Raw genomic sequence first — 19,463 nt, 5'->3', positions numbered from 1 at the left:
TTGGTCACTCAGTATGAGGGTGGTGGAATGCCCTAAGCAGCACTGCTTCTTTTTACACTTTGTTGTTGTTGCCAAAACAACAAAGGAGATACAGCCCACCAAAAAAAGTTGCGTTCATGTTTTGGGAGATCTGAAGTAAGCCTCTGTCCTGCCTAGTCTATTTCAACACAAATGCTTTATCATAATTATCCTTGTATAAAGACACAAGTCAGTTATGGTAAACATTTCTCATTCAATTCACCTAGCACACATAAGTCTCATCTTAAATAAGGCAATTGTTTCATTCTCTGAACTTCATGAAAATCCATAACTGGGTGCCCAAAAGAACAGGATCAACTCATGACAAAACTCTGTTGCATTTGAGCCTGCAAAATAATACATATTCTGAGGGAGCAGCACAAATTGCTGAAACAATTTGGCTGGCTATGAGGCCCTTTTAATAGTTAGCTTTGTCCAACCATTTGAACGCCCTGACTATGGTTTTGACTCAGGTTATGCAGACTTTCATCGTCTTTCTTCAAAGAACATGGTGAATTCCTTAAATCATTTGCTGATGTCAGTAACGTGTCTATGCTACAAAGCCTCAATCCAAAATCCTTCAAAACAATACCGGTCCTTTCACTCATATTACCATCATGGAAGCTCGATTGGTCTTCATATGCTTTGCTAGCCAACGTCAAACCATCAGCCATACTAATAAGTAGCTCTCTTTCATCGTCATCACTGTCCACAGATTCTGGAACCACTCTATTTTCCATCGCCCTACGTCTTAATACAAAGACATTAAAGTAATAACTTACAAGCTCCCTAGTGCCTTTGGAAGGAAAACCAGCACGGACTGCATCCCAGAAATCTTGTCCCATCGATGAAGGATTTGTCCTCACAAATAATTCAAAAGCTGACTCTTCATCCTTTGTCCACAATTCAGATACTGTTTCACCCATGTCATTGAAGCCCAAATTGTCAAATGCTTCACCTAATTCGGTTTTCAGCTTTCTTCTCTCCGCCAACACGTGAGATCTCACACATTCTATAGAGTCACGATTCGCACAATCACATTCATGGGACCAGCCTCTACCTATCCTACCCTTATTTACCATACCACCCAAACCTGGAATTGGCCACATCAGACTTCCAAGCAAAAACATGGTTTCTGATTCACCGTGATAGCTGGCAATATCTGGCAACCCATCTTTCATCGCAGTTTCGATAAATACTGGCCTTGCTGGATTGGTCCAAGGAGGAACTTGGGCTTGAAAATCTGGGCCAATAGGAATCCTTTTCCGAGATGCTTTAGTATTCAGAATATATTCCATATCAACCATTTCCTGCATGTACTTGAGATAGGTATTAGGGCCATCTGATGCATGTTCACTGTATTGACCCAGCGTAAGCATCTGACTGGCAGACAGTGATAACCATGATGATCTAATTCCATGTGTTTGAAAGCTATTCCCAGAAATTGACCGTTGGGATCCACATTTCATTGCACGTATTTGATTGGCTCGTAACTTTTCAAGTGTTTGCTTGTTGGGTTTCAAAATCTCTTTATAATATAAATCAGGTCTTATCCTTCGTTTATTCTGCAGCACAATCACCTTAGATCAATAAAAACAGGACTACAGCAAACATAGCAATATAGCAGCACGCTATAACTAGACTCCTGCAACTTAACACACAAGTACCAAAGAAATTCATTTCGGAGACATTTCACTGTCAGTATTAGCCGAGCAAAAGATAACAGCAAAATAAAGCTTTTGGGAAAACTGAGTCCCTACAGAATTTGCTAGAGAAAAGTAATTCAAATAGAATTGATCTATTAGCATCCCTCTCAACCCAACAGGATCTATATGACGAGAGAAGACTCTGAAAAAGATGATTATTCATGTAAAATGACTTGAGGGCTTTACTTTTCAAAGGCATGTAGAAACTTTAAACAAGCTACCAAACTTCTGCTTTTACATCAAGTAAACGGTTTGGGTCCCTCGCCAATCACTAATCCATTACCGGGGTGTGTGTGTCTGGGGGGGGGGGGGGGGGGGAGGCAGAGGAAGAGAGGGAATCTATTATAGTCTACAGGAGACCAAACGGTCTATGAGACTGGAAAGCCTGATACAATAGAAAGAAAGAAAGAAAGTTTATTAAAACTCTTTGGAAGACCAAACAGTCTATGAAACTAAAAGAAACTACCACAAGGAGCTGAGGTGTGGAGCCACTAAGTGGGCATTAACACCCATGACGAAGACAAAAGAGAACCCATAATCTTGATCATAATGGCGTCGATACATAGAGAGAACTCTCTGACCTCATGAAGTGGGAGCAGGCAGGGGTGTCAACCCTAGGAGGGGGGACGTTGATTTGCGAGGCTGCTGTGGTGGCATAAAGCCTGTGATAGAGCACTAGTGACTGTCGACACGTGTAGTCCATTGTGGTCTCCTGGCTATAGCCCTGCGGCGAACAAGTGCCACCATCAATCTTGTGGGTTGTACCTCCGGTCTGATGACCATGGAAGAAAGGTCCCTAATGTGATCTGTGCCTCAATACGCCGACGAGTCTCACATGTCTCAGACTCTAGCTCCGGTCCTCCTCGCACCCACTGCCTCAATGGTTCCTGGTGGACGGTGCTACCTGCCTAGAAAAACCAGTGATCATGCTCTGAGTGGAGTCTGGCTGTGTGAGCAACCACTCCCTATGTTGGATGCCCTCATGGATGAAGGCCACCAAGAACAGCCACTAATGTGAGCATCCACTCGCAAACCTACTTAGATTGAGAGTCTTTAGCTTTCAAATTTAAGTCCCTACCTTCACGAGAGAAAGCAGCCTTGACCGCATGAGAAGACTTATGTTCATCAATTGCCAAAACATCTGCAAAACATCTTCTAGCTCTGCTATGTTTGTGCATCTGCAAAACAGCGAATGTGTCCGGGGAGTCAAATCCTTTCAACTCAACGTACCTTTGGCTACCAATCAAGCCTTGTACTCGTCCAGTGAGCCATTTAGACTTGTACTTGACTTTTAATACCCACTTGGTACCTGTGACCTTATGCCTTGTAGGCCTGGTCACAAAGTCCCAAACATTGTTGCAATATGGAGTCCATCTGCTCTCCTAGTGCGGCTTCCCTTCCAGATCTTCAAATGTCTTACATCATTTCAGCGGAAGGGATTGAGATGGACCCTGAAAAGGATTTTGTGGCAACTGCTTAGGTGCTTCATCCCTTGCATCAGCTAAGAAAGAAGGGGGCTGAATTTATATTTACCCACCAGTAGACCCAAAAGAAGTTTGAGACGGTAAAAGAGTGCTTCAGAAAGGGACTGCCGTGATCCACCTGACGAGGAGAAAGATTTCTTTGTCAGTGTCAATATAGCTGAGGATGCCTTAGGATCTTACTACACAAAGGAGAGAAGGGGTATATGCAGCCAGTGTATTATGGTAGTCACCGTCTAATGGATGCTGAAAGGGGGTATGGTTCCATCACCTTGTTTTAACTTGGATCCCTTGGGAAAGGCACATTATTCTAGGTGGTAGAGAAACAGGGGCCAAATTCAGATCTTACTTGCTACCTAGGCCCTTCCTCTTTTTGGATTCAGTGATTATGCAGGATCTCATAAAAAGCCTAACCATGGAGGAGCATATCTACGCTACCTTAGCAGATATGCTCACAGGAAGGGAGGTAGCCGAGGATGTGGAGAATCATATTAAGGAGAAAGAGAAGAAGCTGGCTGCAAAACTGTGCACACAGCAAGACAAAATTTGAGAGGGCCCGTGCTGTTAGAAACTGAAATCCCACCAAAGGGTATCCCACAGCGGAAGACTCATAGATTAGCCCAGGAATTACATGCAGAAGTGTTTTACTATGGAATCAAGCTTCATAACCATCTGTGTACTTCACAACCATTCACGTGTGTGCAGACTAGCAAATAGACTGTGCTCAAAGACAATATAGAAGCGACTCTGATATATGTCCGTCTGTCCACAAACTGGACAAGATACAATACGAAAAAGGTTCTCCTACTATATGCATGGCACCTCTAGATCTATGAGCCTGGGTGCTCCACTGACTGCATGTAGACTCTCTGTCCAAAGGATCTCTTCCACCTTGCTGTCCGGAAACTCAGCCTAGGTGGGCAGCTTCTTGAGCTGATTCTGCAGCCCTCTGTAGGTCACCTTCACCTTCTGTGTATAGGCCCAAGGGTGGTCCTCCTGCTGCACCTTCCTGCTCTTGATTGCTGCTCCAAGTGATAATGTAATGGGGCCAGATGCCCCTCTTTTTATAGGCCCCAGGGGCCCTGAAGTGAACCAAACCCCTAGGGCAAAATAGCTGACCCTAGGGCCAACTTTAATGCCAAACCAGTCGAACCTGCTGGTCAGCCTAATTGTTTGGCTATATAGCCCTTCCATGGGCTGTTTGCTGGTGCCGCCTGCCACATGGCTGACAGCCACTGGTACTTGCTGGTCCAGCCCATGTTAGGGGCCCAAACCTACCCAACATTGCGCCTCCAGGCCCTGCTGGTTCCACCTCTGACCAGGTCTCTTCCAGGCTCCAAAACTGCTCTGTACACAGGCGTACAGCCTGTTGATGTCATCCATGCCTTTGCTGATCTCATCGCTGGCTCATCGCCCTGCTTTGTGAGGTGCTGCCCATTTGGCAGCCCCCTCTTTCTCTTTCCCTTTGTCCTACGGTTCACCCCCGGTTGCACACCTTATTTGGGGGCTCACGAGTGGGGAGGTGACCAGTTCTATTCCAACACGCCCTCTCACTAACCCATATTGGCCCGATCCCAATCCATCAATGAAGATGCTCCAGTAGCTCCCATGTCATAATGCTTTGGAACACTTTGGTGTCGGCATAGTCTTTCTCTGGCTTTTCAACCAGTGGCTCTTGCTCCACCAGGTCCGGTTCAACTTTCACACACCAATCTGGTACACAGGTCCATCCTTGGCAGCACCTGATGGCACCACCATCTTCAGCCACGAACCCACCTTTGAACTCAATCTCTCTAGGTACCAACATCCTCTAACTGTCCCCTCATGATAGGTGGACAATCCCGTACACAGGTCCATCCTTGGCAACACCTCATGGGGACCACCACCTTTGGTCACGAACCCGCCTTTGAACTTGAGCTCTCCAAGTACCAGTGTCCTCCAACTGTCCCCCTCACTATAGGTGAACGGGGCCTGAAGCGCTCTCAGGGTCTGTTTCAACCCGTCCTCCATTTTGCTAGGTTTACAACCAAAAAACCTACCCGAGACATCATATCCCAAGCACAAATCTAGATTACATGGACCGTCAAGCCCCCTAACTATGGTTCTGTGTTGTTGTCCCCCTCTAGGTCACGGCCTTCATCTGACCCTGAGTCCCTATGTCCTATCGAAGAATCCCCCTCTGCTTCAGCAACACTAGCCAAGCACACCACGCTCCTCTTCTGACCCATCCTCAATGTCTGACATTCTGACAGTCACACCAAGGTCCACATATCTAATCTCAGCAGCACACGTAGTGGCCACCAAGAAAAGTTCTCCTACCGCCACCTACGCTGACTCCTCTGACTCTGAGCTGGCACCCTCCTTATTCTAATCAGCCTTCTTTTTGCAATCTTTCACAAAATCCCCTGGCTCATCGTAGTAGAAGCACTTCCTCTCTTTCTTTCTCTTTTTCTTGTTGACTTCATCTGAAGCGTCCGCTCCGTCGTCAAATTTGGGCTTGCCTTTGCCAGGCTTACCCTTGCCCTTGCCTTTGCTCCTGTCTTCCTTATCCGTACCATCATACTTCTTATCTCGAGCTTCTTGCTGCATCAGTAATGGAACCAGCTCCTCGAAAGTCATCGGCGCTGCCCCATGCCCTGCATGCATCATAGTCCCAAAACTACTATAACTCCGAGGGAGCATTCCCACCAACAGCCTTGCCATCCTGGTCGAGCTCATCCTTTGACCAACTGCCGCCAGCTGATCCCGCACCACCTTCATCTTGGTGATGTGTTGCTATACCAATTCCCCTTCATCCATCCCATGCCGTACAGCTCTATCTCAAGATCCAAGATTCTCGCCTCATTGTCGAGCTCATACATATACTTCAATGTCAACCAAGCCTCGAAAGAAGTATCCGCCATCTAAATATGAGGCAGCACCATATCCACCGTTGTACCCACAATGATAGCCAAGGCTTCCACATCCCGTATCTACCATGACCTCACTAACAAAGGGTCTATTGGCGTTGTCACTGTCGCCAAGGATGATGTGGCTGGAGTGGTTACAGTGGCTTGAGGTATCAGCTCTGTCCCTATCGCAATCCTCCACAACTCCTTCAACACTAAGTGGCTCCGAACCTTCATTTTCCATAATGGGTAATTCGTCCCGTCGAGCTTGCCCGTCTCACCAAAATTTGGGATCTGGAAAGAGGAAAAAGGCTTTAGAGTGACGTACACCTGTCTAAACCTGAGCCTACCACCTGGGAACAATCCTTCAGACACCGGAGCTAATTCCTCTAAGCAAATGAATCAAGGTCGTCCTTCATCAAGGTCCTTGCCTTCAAGCTACACTTCCCAAGAACTTCCGTCAGGGCTAGATTGTCCTGCGCTCCCACATCACTCCTGGTGCTTCCCCTAACCCTGTGCTTCGATTCTATTGCAAAGAACTTCAATTTCATCGCAAAAACCTGCAGCCATCAAGCTGTTTTCTACTTCAGCCAGTACTAATTGTTGCTAATTGTGCATGTACCTCACACCGGCTAAGAATACAAGTTCATGCCAACTATGCACCAAGCCGAGGCTAAGCAAACAGAGAAACTGATGCCCACGACATAAAAAGACAAGCATTCAAACTGATGCTAATGATCCATGATAACTGTTCACAAGAGCTGATTGTAATGGGCTTGAAACTGAGCACAACTAAGCGCCATAGTTGACTGTAACTGGCCGGAACTGAGCACAAAAGCTGCTCCAAATCTGGCTGGAGAAAAGTACACCACTAGATAGGTCAATTTGATGCTCTTATAGAGATCCTGTCACCTGCAGCAAAGGGCTGCTTATCGATGCTCAGAGGAGGCTCATTTTGCTGCTCCAAACTCTGCCTAGCACTCTTCTGGCTGCGTTCTCCTTCAGTGAGCTTCAGTGGTCTTTTCCAGCCCCCTATGGGACCTTTATAACGGGGAAGGGCTAGTCTCGCCCCCCCCCCCCCCGCCCTTTTCAAATCTGTCCGACTGGCCTAGATCTCACAAACCCAGTCAGTCTGTAAAACTGCCAACTGGCAGTGTGTTTAATCCTGTCTGACTAGACTGGGACTGTATATACACCCCTTGCTTGCCATTTCAGGCCCCTTATGCTGGGCCAACTGGTGCACACCAGGGCACATCTGATGCCACCTGTCGCTGGCCCGAATCCTCTGCCTACGCAGCAGATCTTCCAGCCTCTCTACTCCTGGAATCTCCATATCCATCAACCTCTGTTTGCTGCCCACGTGGCAGCCCTACTGCTGCCTACATGGCAGCCTTTTTTACTGCTCCATGTGCTACTGCATGCCGTCACAGCCCTTCATGCTCCCTATGTGTTAGCTCATATGCTGACCACATTGCAGCCCTCATGGATGATTCTTTCCACCCAGATTTGCCCATGTGGCATCTTGATCTTGTGCCCACATGGAAGCTCCTCTGATTCCACCATCCTATGCAGGCTCATGTCCTTATGCTTTCCTCATTTGGGAGCTTACAAGTGGGACGATGAACCATCTACTTCAACAAAACCTCCAAGTAGTTCCAAGGACCCAAACACCAGAACTCTCCCAAAGAGGCTGCATTGGGGCCCATAATTTGGAAAGGGAAAGATGTCACACAGGGTAGTCACTGCACGGTTCAAGCCAACGGTGGCCCTAGGGATGGGCAGGGGTGCACCAGGAGGGTTTTTGCATGAAAATAGGAGGGGGTTTCTTGGGGGGCGGGGGGAGAGGGTGCTGCACCGGGCCTGGCTGAGAGGTGGCTTGGTTTGAGAGAATCAGTAGCTAGACCTTGGGGGAGGGGGGTTAACTAAGGTGATGATAGAAAGGTGGCAAGCTGTAAAGAGAAGGATGGGAGGGGGAGGGGGCGCCGTCTAGGGGGAGGGGACGCACGATAAAGAGGATTGCGACAAGACAATTTAGGTTGCAAGGGAGCTCCTGTAACTGGCCTTCAGTTCCCTAAAGGGCAGTAGATCATAACTAGCAGTGCATATTCATTACTCACAGCCGCATTGCATCATTTCCAACCACTTAATTTTAAACAATACCACTTAGAAACAATTTGAGAAATAACTGGATGGAGGCTAGAGTGCCCCTGCTCAATGAAACCAAGTACAAGACACCACACTGGCCCCAAACACTTGGCGCCCCTTCCGGTATTTATTTATTTCTTTAAGAATGAGATTTGTACATACAACAAGGGCTCACCCTTCAGCTCTGCCCCACTGGCAGTTCCACTATCCAAGCCAAACTTTGGCTACAACCTGCATTCCATCCTAGTGCACACACTAGTACCCAAGTGCCAAGGCAAGGCTAAGGCATTCACCATTGTCCCTGACCAACTATAAAGGTGTCCAAGCATTCCACAAAGCATCCAACTTGCTCAACCAGGACTGGCAATCCCTCAACCCACTGACAAGCCTCTCAGGGTGACCAAGCTTCAACACAGATCTCAGACTGAACAAATGACCACAATACAGGAAGAAAATCCACACACTGCCCCCTTGATTACACCCTCTGTGACTGGGTGCCCAATCACTGCCTGAATGGCCAAGAGGGGCTTCCAACAACAAATGGAGCAATAACAAGCTTCCAAAATCACCAAATGCAATCAACGTGAAAGGGATAGTAACAAGAGAACTCAAACCAACTTCAAACGACTTCAATCCAGCTCCAGATCGGCTCCAGGGAACTCCAATCCAGTCTAGAACACCTCCACGGGCAGCAGATCCAATGTGGAGGCTAGCAGGAGGAAATGGCAGCTAGGAGAGGGAAAGGAAGAGAGAAACAAAAACTGGGAGCTGAGAAATGTGAGAAGAGCAAAGCTAACTCGTGAAGAGGCTAGTCTACCATGGCAGGATCCACCCGCAGCCTATCCTTGAAATGCATGAACAAGCCTTTGAAGGAAGTGCCCAAGTTCGAAAGGTGTGCAGTCAGCCGTGCAATCCATCTGCACAGCTGCCTAGATGCTGCTTCGGTGTGTGTGCCAGCTCCAAAATGCAGAGAACAGCAGCAAAAACAGGCCATACAGCTTGCAGGGGATCTCCTCGAGGTGTGTGCCAACCTTGGGTACTGTTCCAGAAATCCGTGCAGAAAAACAGATTTTGCAGCTCCAATCACCTCGGGAGAGGTGGAGCAGCAAAGTTCCAAGGTCCAAGCTCCCTTTCCCAAGTCCAAAAATCCGTACAAGAATTAATGGCGCCTCAAGATTCGTGAGAGAGGAATGAAGGGGGGAGATGCATGCATGGGGGACATGGCCCCTCATTAATGCTCTAACCCTCCCAAACCAATGGAACATTGGTTTGCCCCTCACATTAAAGTCCTAACCCCTTCTAACCAATGAAACATTGGTTTCTCCTTGGGCCCAACATTTAGACCCCTCTAAACCTTGCCTTGCCCCTAGCAAGTAGGCTTAGTGTGTGCACCTAGGGACTTCTGGGAAGTGTCGCTTCCCCTCAGCTAGTCCCCTAAGCCAAAGTTAGTCACGGTTCATACATTCAACCTTGCCTTGCCCCTGGCAAGTAGGCCTAGTGTGTGCACCTAGGGACTTCTGGGAAGTGTCGCTTCCCTTGGGCTAGTCCCCTAAGCCAACATTAGTCACGGTTCATACATTCACGTCCAAGTGACAGCTCCTCTAGACATTCTGTTATGTCCACTAGGGCATCATAAAGCAAGGGATCACCTCTTTAACTGGAGAGTTCAAGCTCTCTATGGGCTTCTCTACCTTCTGCTCTCGACTTGGTGCAACTAGCCCTCTGGCATCCTTTGCTGTGTACCTACCCTTTTCTTCTCCTCAAACCTAGTCCAAACTCGAATTGTGGCAGCTATCCACAAGGGTTTGAACTTGGTGGAAAACTTGTATAGGGTGGAGCTAAGAGGTACCACTCAAGGCTACACAACCCCCTCCATCAGGGTCTTCAACATGACGTCCTATCGGAGAGAGTCTAGATCCTCAATGGTCAGCATATCTTAGGTACTCTGAGCATCAAAGCCGATGTTAAGGGACCCTCTTGGACTGTGCTAAAGCATGCTCCAATGAATGGGAGGATGGCTCTAAATTCCTAGAGGAGGCCTGGGAACCATAGTGCGACCTGAAATCTAGATGTAGTCACCTTTAAGCACTGATCTCACTTGAACACAATCTCTGACATTATGTCATCTAGGCACGAGGCTTTTGTCCCACTACTGCCTTGTCCTGTAGTTTCTAAACAGCCTGTTGAGCTTGATGTTTGTCCTCGGCGGATAGGGAAATTCGGATGGTGGAGGGATGCGAAGATGCTGCCACGTGAGCTCCTCTGGCAAGACCAAGTGGTCACCGTCTACAAATCCAGCACTCAGTCAAATAGAAGATCCAAAACCCACTAGCCAAGGGCAAAAAGAACAAATAAAGAATGTGGGCTGAGGGGGAAGGCAGGAAAGAAAGGGAAGAAAGGCTTGAAAGCAGCTGTGGATGGGCTCGAAGCAGGGGGTGAGAAACCAGGAGAAGGAGAAAGGCGTAGCAAGGGAGAGGAAGAGGCACACTAGCAGGAGCTCACGAGCTCCACAAGCAGCAGCATATAACAGCTGCGTGCACTGTCTTTGCTGGTGTCTCTGCAATGACTCAACATTAACTCAACACATGAACCTTAAGTTGTGAAGAAAACTTCCCTTGTCCTTATATATGCCAGAAGTCAGATCTTAATCTTCAGGTAAGCATGACAAACGACAAGCACTAGCTAAACAGTTTTGCAAGCCTAGTAGCTTCTATATAAGTTCCTTGCTGTTGTTCTGAAAAAACTTGAAAAGCTACACAGTAGGCACAGGGCATGATAGCTTGAGTCTGTCAATACCTTCATTCTTACCAGGCTTCCAGTTGGACACTGATGGTATACATGATCCTTCCTTTTCCAAAGCAGTGCTCGTATTTTGTTTGCCATTACTTCACATTTCTCTACCCAAGCTTCATTCTGTCTTGACCCCCGAGAACCCTGTCCCTTTTTCAGATCTCCTGGGTTCAAGGCCAACCGCTTTAACCATTCAAGAACATCTGAAATAGACTCAATCCCAACTGACACATTTCTTTCTGTCATACAATTGCCAATGGCATGCCCATCCTGTAAATATGCAGGCCCTTCCCTTCTACAAACGGTCTCTTTAAAACTCTCTTTCTGGACTCCCCTCGGCCCATGAATGGGACTAGCACCATTTCCAGCATTTTTATCTTGTACGACATCAACAGAAAACTGTTCAGTGCTTATGGGGGCCTGAAGATTTGTTGTTTTGTTCGATGACTGTAAAGGCAACGGCAAATGGAACCCATTCTTTATATCTTGACTTGCCACCAAAGTCCAGCTTTCTAATGCCCTTAAGTACTTCACATACACCAGTTTCAATAATGGACCACACTCTCTTCCAAACCCAAGGCTTTCAGATATTGATGACCACATAAAAGCTTGGGTAGCTTTATCATAGCCCCCACAAGCTCTCACTTGCATACAGAGTTTAAAAAGGTCTACTTCTTTGCCATTCAACAGTACAGGTAGAGGCCTTGTTTCACTTTGGCATTCAGCTTCAAGAAACATACGCACCCTCTCCAAAAGTTCTTCCTTCTGGATGCTACAATTTGCTGGCTGTCTGTTATATTCATGCTGGTTTCCTTGGGCAGTTGGATTGGTTTGTTCAATATCCATCATAGCGCTTGGCCTTCCAAAGTAATTAATGATGGACTGCCATTGTATCAAATCGTAGCATCTGTTTCTGCCACAGTACATTATCATGAAACATGGAATTAGACCATGGGTGTCCACAAAAGTAAAAATAATTGTTGCCATTGTCTAATATAGTGTGTGCTTGTGCCACATCATGTTTCTCATTCATGTTTGAACACAGTTCCCACAACCAAAATGAGACTCAACTGATCCTGACGAAAATCCTCTTTGACTCTTTGGGAAGACAAAACCATGAATACTTCATATGACTATGTTGACCCTCAAAGATGCATTCTATTGTATAAAACCATCATTCACATCAGCTACGCAAGAATACCCCTGCATAAACAAGAGAGGCAAGCAAAAACAGGAAGGAAACAAGCATATGAGGAGCAGATGAAATATAAAAGGAGTCTTACCACACAAACGAATATAGTTTTCAAGGAAAAAAAGCATGCGTTTCAAACAAGATAGAGAACGAAGCTGAGAATAAGAATGATGATGATAAGGATAAGGATGATGATTGTATCAGAGGCCAAATTTGTCCTTTGCAAGGGAAGAGAGGGGTGAGGGAAGGAGGAAGGGAAGGGGAGGCTGCAGGGGGTGGGAAGGGGGGTGTGGGGACAGTTGGGCAAGGGGAAAGAGAGAGTGAACAGAATCCAACATCTGAAAAACACTTATATCATGGGTATCTGTAGCTCATGGCATAAGTGTCTACATGGCAGCCCTGCAGCCCACAACAGCAAGTACAGCAGGCCAGCCAGAAAATCAGGAGCAGACTGCCACACAGGCAGCCATACAGTCAGGAGATGGGCTGCAAACAGCAACCGTATAGGTTCGTACAGTCAGTAGGTTTGCAGATCAGTTCAGAAGTCTGTACAGCAGCTTTACATGCTGTATGGCAGTCTGCATCAAGCAACCTCAAGGCAAGCGGGACGCAAGACCAGCAACACCTCAAACAGCAAGACAGCAGCTGACAGTAAGTTTGAGGGTTTTCTGAACACAGAGGAGACGCAAAGGCACGACAAAGAGTGTCTGTTATCACTGCCATGTGCATGGCCACGATAAACAGCATTGCCCCCATTTTCGCATCCTCCAGATAGTGCAGCCAGTATAGCTTCCCTTCCATCAAGATCTATCACCACCTCAAAAGCAGTGTCACAAGTGGCAAAAACTTAGTAAAAGGGAGACCCTCTAGGAGGACTAGCTCATGTTCTCATGTGTTATGGACAAATAGCTATAAACAAGGTCACTATTCTTTTTTATGGTGGCAAATCTGAGGATTTGATAGACTAGTCCCTCACCACCAAGCTCCGTCTTCTAACAACGCAGTCAGCAACGGTGCTCCAACTTCACAGTGCATTTGGGAGTGCCCCATCACCACTCAGTACCAGAGCAATAGTAAAAGATGTGGAGCTCTGCATCAATGGGATGGCAGAGAAGTGAACCTTCATTGTCATCCAATTAGGCCCAACAGACATCATCTTTTCTGACGTGCATTGGCAGGACCACACCTTTCAGTCCAGGATACAGAGGAGAGGCCCGGGTGCTTTTTATTGTGCCCAACTTGACCCACCAGAAGTAAGTAGCCAGTCTATCAATGGCCTGCACCAACTACAGGTATAGGCAGCTATTGGACATGCGAGATTAAGGTTACGGACTAGGGGACTGTGTAAGCCCACCTCGCACTCATTGTACAACATGTTTTTTTAATGTGACACCCTAATTCTACTCAGCTCGCCTCTTGATCCCTCTATTTCATATCTCTCTCCCCATGTCCTTGCGCACATACCTTCATAAAGTCGGAGACTTTAGCTCCATGAAATCAAGATAGGGCAGGCTACCTTGGCTTGCCATATCCTTGTCCATGGCACTAGCAGCACGGGGAGACCAGAGGAGTTGGTATGCTCAAACAGATGGTTAGCAAGCCTTGGACTCCACATAGTCAAATTGCCACATTTTCAATACAGCCTGGTCAACTATCATGAGGCAAACTACATCTGACAAGTTGGAGGGCCCATCAGTCCTGCTCAACTATCATGAGGCATATACCTAGATGAATCCAGGAACATTCCCAAACTCATCCTCTAAAAACACAACATAGTGCAGTTTCAATCTCATGATAGTCACTCACAAGGTTGAAAACCATAAACTCCATCATGCATAGCAGGGACTAGCTACTATGACATCCCCACTCACGTCATCAGCGCCCAACAGTGGGTGTAGACCATAGTATAAAAATATGCTCTCACACATACAAATCCACACACCCACACATACTTGAGCATCCATTTATACAAAGTCTTCGTACTGAGTTTCTGTCGGCACTCCGGAGGTGAAGGGCAGACTCAGCCCACGCATGAGGCAAACTATCATGAGGCAAACTACATCTTACAACTCCACACATACAGGACCTCGTAAGCACCCCACGAGCTTCCGCTAAAGCTCAGAGTCTATAGAGATCATAGCCTGCACATCTCAAAGGAGGTTTCATTGATGCCCTTGGCTATATCTAGATCCATCTAGCACACGCTCCACATATCTCAATTGGGTAGTTTTGAGTATCCTCGCAACGACTATATATTGATATTGAGTTAGGACGCCCAAAGGGGATTTCCCGTGACGGACGGCTTTGCGCCTTATGCAACATACAAAGGTTGAGTTAAACGAGCACTTCGCCTTTAGATGTCCAGCATACTATGAGATTCACAGATGACACCACTACCTACTCAGTGATGGATTGGACCACTCTCAACTTTCTTGTCCACTCTAATGAGAGACGTGTGACAACTTTCCTACATGAGGCCCAAGACACATAGATGTTAGAAATCCACAATAGAGGCTATATATCGATACTGGGTGCTGGAGATAACTTGGTCTCTGAGGATGAACTCGTACGATTGGAGGATTTGACCACTTGTCTTCTAGATTATAGGGACCAACAGCTAAGGAACAGGGTTGTTCCAGAGCTAGATGCTAAGTGGAAGAGTCGCTCAAAAGAGGACAGTACTTGGGAAAGTATTGATTCTCTTCGGTGCTTTGTCTCAGTCCTTCTCTGATTATAGGGGGCGAGAATGTTATATTCACGTCTAGAGGCTAGTGTTATGGAGGTCGAGATAACCTATGGTCGTGTATCCTAACTTTGGGATAGTTAGGACGCGTGGTACCTTTGGTACACTAAGGGTAGTCCCAAGCTGAGACACCTGAGACACCCTGTATTTATATAAATGAGAGCCATTAGTGAGGCCTTCCAAGAATACCGAGCTAGTTTGAGAACCCATCGAGGCTTGTGTCTCAGTAACGGCACAGATGGGGCTATGTGAGGTATGGGACGTGGCCTTACTTAGGATGGACTATAGCATGGAGGTTGCCCTACCTCTAGCTCGAGGGTGATCCTGAATGATCTACGATTGGGTCATGATGCACTAGCCTATACCCAAAGGTGTTCGTGTGCTTGTTCACCGATGCTTGTTGATCTTGCAGGTTAGCATGAGATAAGGGAGATCCTAGAACCCCTACGTCAGTGACGACTCGTCTCTTATTAGGAGATGTTCACTACCACACAAGAGGTACCTTACTAAAAGCATATCAAGGACTTGGACAAGATTGTGGCACCCATCACCAATCTACTTCAAGTGTCAAAATCGGAGGCAGCCCGTTCATTTCATTCATGAAGACTTGAAAACATTTGATTAACCTAGGCATTCTACTCCCAAATTTTATTTATGGATGGATATTAGAGTGACCTATCTAATGCAGATGTGATTGAGCAGGGTTCTACTTTACAATCTAGAAGAAACACTCACAAGGATGGGTTGTTCCAAATACGTCGCCGATTCTTACATGTTAATCTATGTGATCTCGCTATGTCCTCGTTAATAATCCAAGATTGGGTGGAGGGCAATCTAGTAGTAGCCTGAAAAGTTTGTGAAAAGTCGATAAATTCATAATCCCACTTTGAAATCCACCTCATCCACTAGCTTCTAACATTCTGCCACCTAAATTGACAGGCGGAACATTGTACACGATGTCAATTGTGGCTCGGATGCAAAAGGTGGCACAAAGATGATGTAACTGAGACAGCGAAAACAAGGCTAAGCAGCAGTACCAAAGGTAAGAATGACTCATGCATAGAAATGATGATGATGTCCTATAAAAGAAATCACATTAATAATCATTAATGTATGTGCACAAAATAATTACAAATAAATGGGAGAAAAATGGAAATGAATATCCATGGAATATGTAGGCCTATTAAATGTTGCAATAGTCTATAGAACAAAGAATTGGGTTCCTCCCTTGCTAGGAGCTCACAAAGATGCAAGGTTGATAATGGAGAGGACCTTTTGACCCAACAACATGAGCTAGCTATAATGGCATAGCCATGGATGGACACATTGAAAGCCTAAAAGTGCACACGCTTGTTTACAATAGCGTTTGCAAAAGGAAACAAGGGTAAGCAACAATGTCATGTAATTTGACAACCAGTGCAATAAACTGAAAATAGATAATAACGAGAGAATTGTAACCTTTAGCCTTGCAACAACCAAACAAATTTGGATTTTGGCGCATTTTAATATTGTATGTGGATGGTTTGATTGCAAGTCAATGAAGCATGCATAACCAAACTCCACAAAGATCTAATTACAAAATTTGACATGAAAGATCTAGACTCGTGCAAATGTCCAAAAAAAAGAGTCTAATGATAGATTCCTATTTGTACGCATAACACTACAACATTGTGGCGACAAAGAGGATATTGCAAATACTTCATGCCATTGTGCAAAGAACAACTTGAAAAACACAAACAAGGACATTCCCGTTTAGGAGCAGTAGTGAAACAGTGCAATCTTAACATCATTCATATGAACATGCAATAGGTGAATGTCCATATGATGAGAGTCTGGACTTGACCCTAAAGAGATGTTGTATATAGCTCTTCCAAGTGCTAATGCGTCAATGCGATAGTCCATGAGTTACTACCATGGTGTGTATAATTAATTGTTCATCTACTATGACGTGTTGCCCATCACATCCCTTCCTCTCTCATAGAATCATTCACCTGGACCATAGATTATCTATCTAAAATTGTTGTGTGACTAGTTCTTCTCAGAATAGTAAGAGGAGGTTCACCCAAGGGAGGTCATATAAGGCAGGTGTAGATTAATTATTTGGCTCAAATAAACCTTGATGCTCCTCCATACTTCTAGGCAAATGAATCTCCAACCATCAAAACCTTATGTACCGTATAGTATTGTCTAATTAAATTTTGTAGATATTTGAAGAAACATACATGTTCAATGAATCTTAAATCTTGAAATTTTTCAAATTTTATTCGGATTTTTGAAGTATTTTCTGCAAAAAGTAAGAACACATATAGACGTGCATTTTGTGTTCTCAATGGCCTTCTCCACCTATCCTTATGTTATGTTAGTCAATCTAACATAACTACTTCAGTCACATTGAAGTTCCACTCTTTTATTGGTACCCATTATATTCACCAAGTGGTCTTACCATAAGCTTTTAAATCTTATCACAATGGCTTTTCTTTTCAAGAATTTTCAAAGGAGTACCCATGTATAATTTCAAATTGATCTCAACCCTAAAAATTATTGATAGAAGGAACATTTCAGTACCCTTAGCTAACTTAAAACCTTATTTTCTCAATGTTTTTCACGAGAAAAGTTCTTAAAACTCCTATTTCAACATACGTTAATTTTGCAAGCATTTCTTACATGCCGTTAACAGATTTAACATCACTAGATTTGCACATTTCGGTTCTTATCTGCCAGTGGTAGTAGGTCCTTCGAACGTTAATTTGCTTATTTATTGATTTAAAACATTCATGTTTCGGTTATACGTAGCGTTGTCAAATTAACTCGTTGCTAGAGTTGTACGCTGTTCCACCTCTGTTCTTTAATGGAACATGATCAAACAGGCGGCCAACTTCATTTTAAAAAGTACGAACGAAGCAACTAAACAGTTTTGTGGGAAATGGGAAATTTAATGCAAGATAGCGTGTGGCACCCAACCTTTTTTTCCAATTTTCCTCCCCACAAGACCAGGCAGCTCTTGAGGTCAATGGGTTTGTCGCGAAAAAGACTTTGTGAAGTATTTGCATCAATAAGACAAAGCATTCGCCCTTTCCCTTCCTATCTTCAGTCCTTGCAACGTTAATAATTTCAAGCAAGTGGAATTCTTTATCAAGTATTAAAGCATTTTCCGAAAGCGCGCGGTGAATATATCGCAAGCACAATGAAAACCCATGTACGAAAGGCATTGATATGGCGCAAACAGGGGCAGGAGGGTGGAGCAAGCAGCCAAGGCAGAGAAAGGGGGGGGGGGGCAGGCATTGGCAAGAAGGATGCGAGGAAAGGCGTGAAAGATAGGGGTAGTGAAATGGGTGGCAGAGCAAATACCTCAATGAGATGAAGGGATGATGAAATCTTCTGCAAAAGAGCTCTTCCTTGTCCTGCTCCTTATCCTCCTCCTCCTCCTCCTTTCCTTTCCTTCCCCTTGGTTGGTAGGAGGCACTGGGCAGTGATAGCTATAAGGAACAACACCTCTATAGAGACCTTTATCCCTTATCCCATCTGCCCTTGTCCTCTCTTCTTGAATGCACAGATCCTTCTCTCCAAAGTGTTTTGAGTAATGGACTCACGAAAGAACAGTTTCCATTTGTCGGGTTGATTCTTTCTAAAAAATTTGTTTCGGGATTCCAAGTGTGTGGTCCTATTAACCTTTTATAATTTGTTTGTTATTAGCAATGAATTAAGAGGTTTCTAAATTTGACTCTCTTTGCACATGTTTGATGCTTCATTATTGCATGCTTTGTTTTCTATTTTTGTCCTCGAGATTTTTTTGGGGTTTATACCTAGTAGTGCTCGTGGGCCTTGTTTTTTTCCCGTCCCCCTCAGGGATAGCCTTAGTTACGATTCGTCTTTTTTCCCCCTAGCCCTCAGGGCGACTTCTGTTTCCGAAATCACCAGTTGCTATTTTCTTCCTTGAGTCTCTCTCTCTCTCTCTCTCTCTCTCTCTCTCTCTCTCTCTTTTCAATCCTTCATGTCGACTAGGCCTTTTGAATGATTTATTATCATTCGTCTTGTTTATTTTCTTTGAAGTCCGTGTGTCCAATAGAATCGCACTTTTTGGTTGGCATAGCTTTTGCCATGTGCTTAGTATCTATTTTCACCTTCATACTTACTCTTTTTCAATAAATTTCGTGTTGTTATTTCTTTAAGCACGGTGAGTTCATTTGTTACATGATCCAAGTTTTGCAAAAGTATTTGCCACAATATTACTGTCTTAATATTCCACTGATGTTATGTGTGCTGAAGTATTGATTGTTATATAGCACAGCCGAATATTATTGACCTAGTATCTCTTGCAAAATTTATATCTGAGTATAACAACAACACATATTAAAAAAAAGAGGAAACCACAAGTGATTCGATTCTCACATTTTGATCACAGCATCGTGATCCTGAAAACTATTATAGGAGTAGTTAATTCTATATGTTCCATTTTGAGGAACCAAAGAGACTTTAAAACAAATATAGACACATGGCAAT

General features: G+C 45.0%; 1 protein-coding gene across 4 annotated transcripts; it reads right to left on the bottom strand.

Annotated features, from left to right (window-relative positions):
* Positions 1-231: 231 nt before the first annotated feature.
* LOC147898417 (AT-rich interactive domain-containing protein 2-like) lies at positions 232-18,428 on the bottom strand. Of its 4 annotated transcripts, none has more exons than XM_087379858.1 (3): positions 18,312-18,428; positions 11,035-11,935; positions 232-1,583 (listed from the first exon to the last, which is right to left on the bottom strand). In XM_087379858.1, exons 2-3 carry the CDS (start codon positions 11,875-11,877, stop codon positions 444-446), a joined length of 1,983 nt encoding a protein of 660 aa, XP_087235984.1. In that variant the 5' UTR covers positions 11,878-11,935; positions 18,312-18,428; the 3' UTR covers positions 232-443. The 4 variants fall into 4 exon arrangements, with proteins under 4 accessions (XP_087235984.1, XP_087235983.1, XP_087235985.1 ...); XM_087379857.1 differs by having other exon boundaries at positions 11,035-11,941; positions 18,312-18,372; XM_087379859.1 differs by having other exon boundaries at positions 11,047-11,941; positions 18,312-18,372.
* Between the last annotated feature and the right edge of the window lie 1,035 nt (positions 18,429-19,463).

Source organism: Dipteris shenzhenensis, chromosome 9 (assembly GCF_047967505.1).
Source record: "Dipteris shenzhenensis isolate YYH24624 ecotype China chromosome 9, Dip_SZ_1.0, whole genome shotgun sequence".
Lineage (NCBI taxonomy): Eukaryota > Viridiplantae > Streptophyta > Polypodiopsida > Gleicheniales > Dipteridaceae > Dipteris > Dipteris shenzhenensis.
This window is presented reverse-complemented; position numbering and strand designations above follow the sequence as displayed.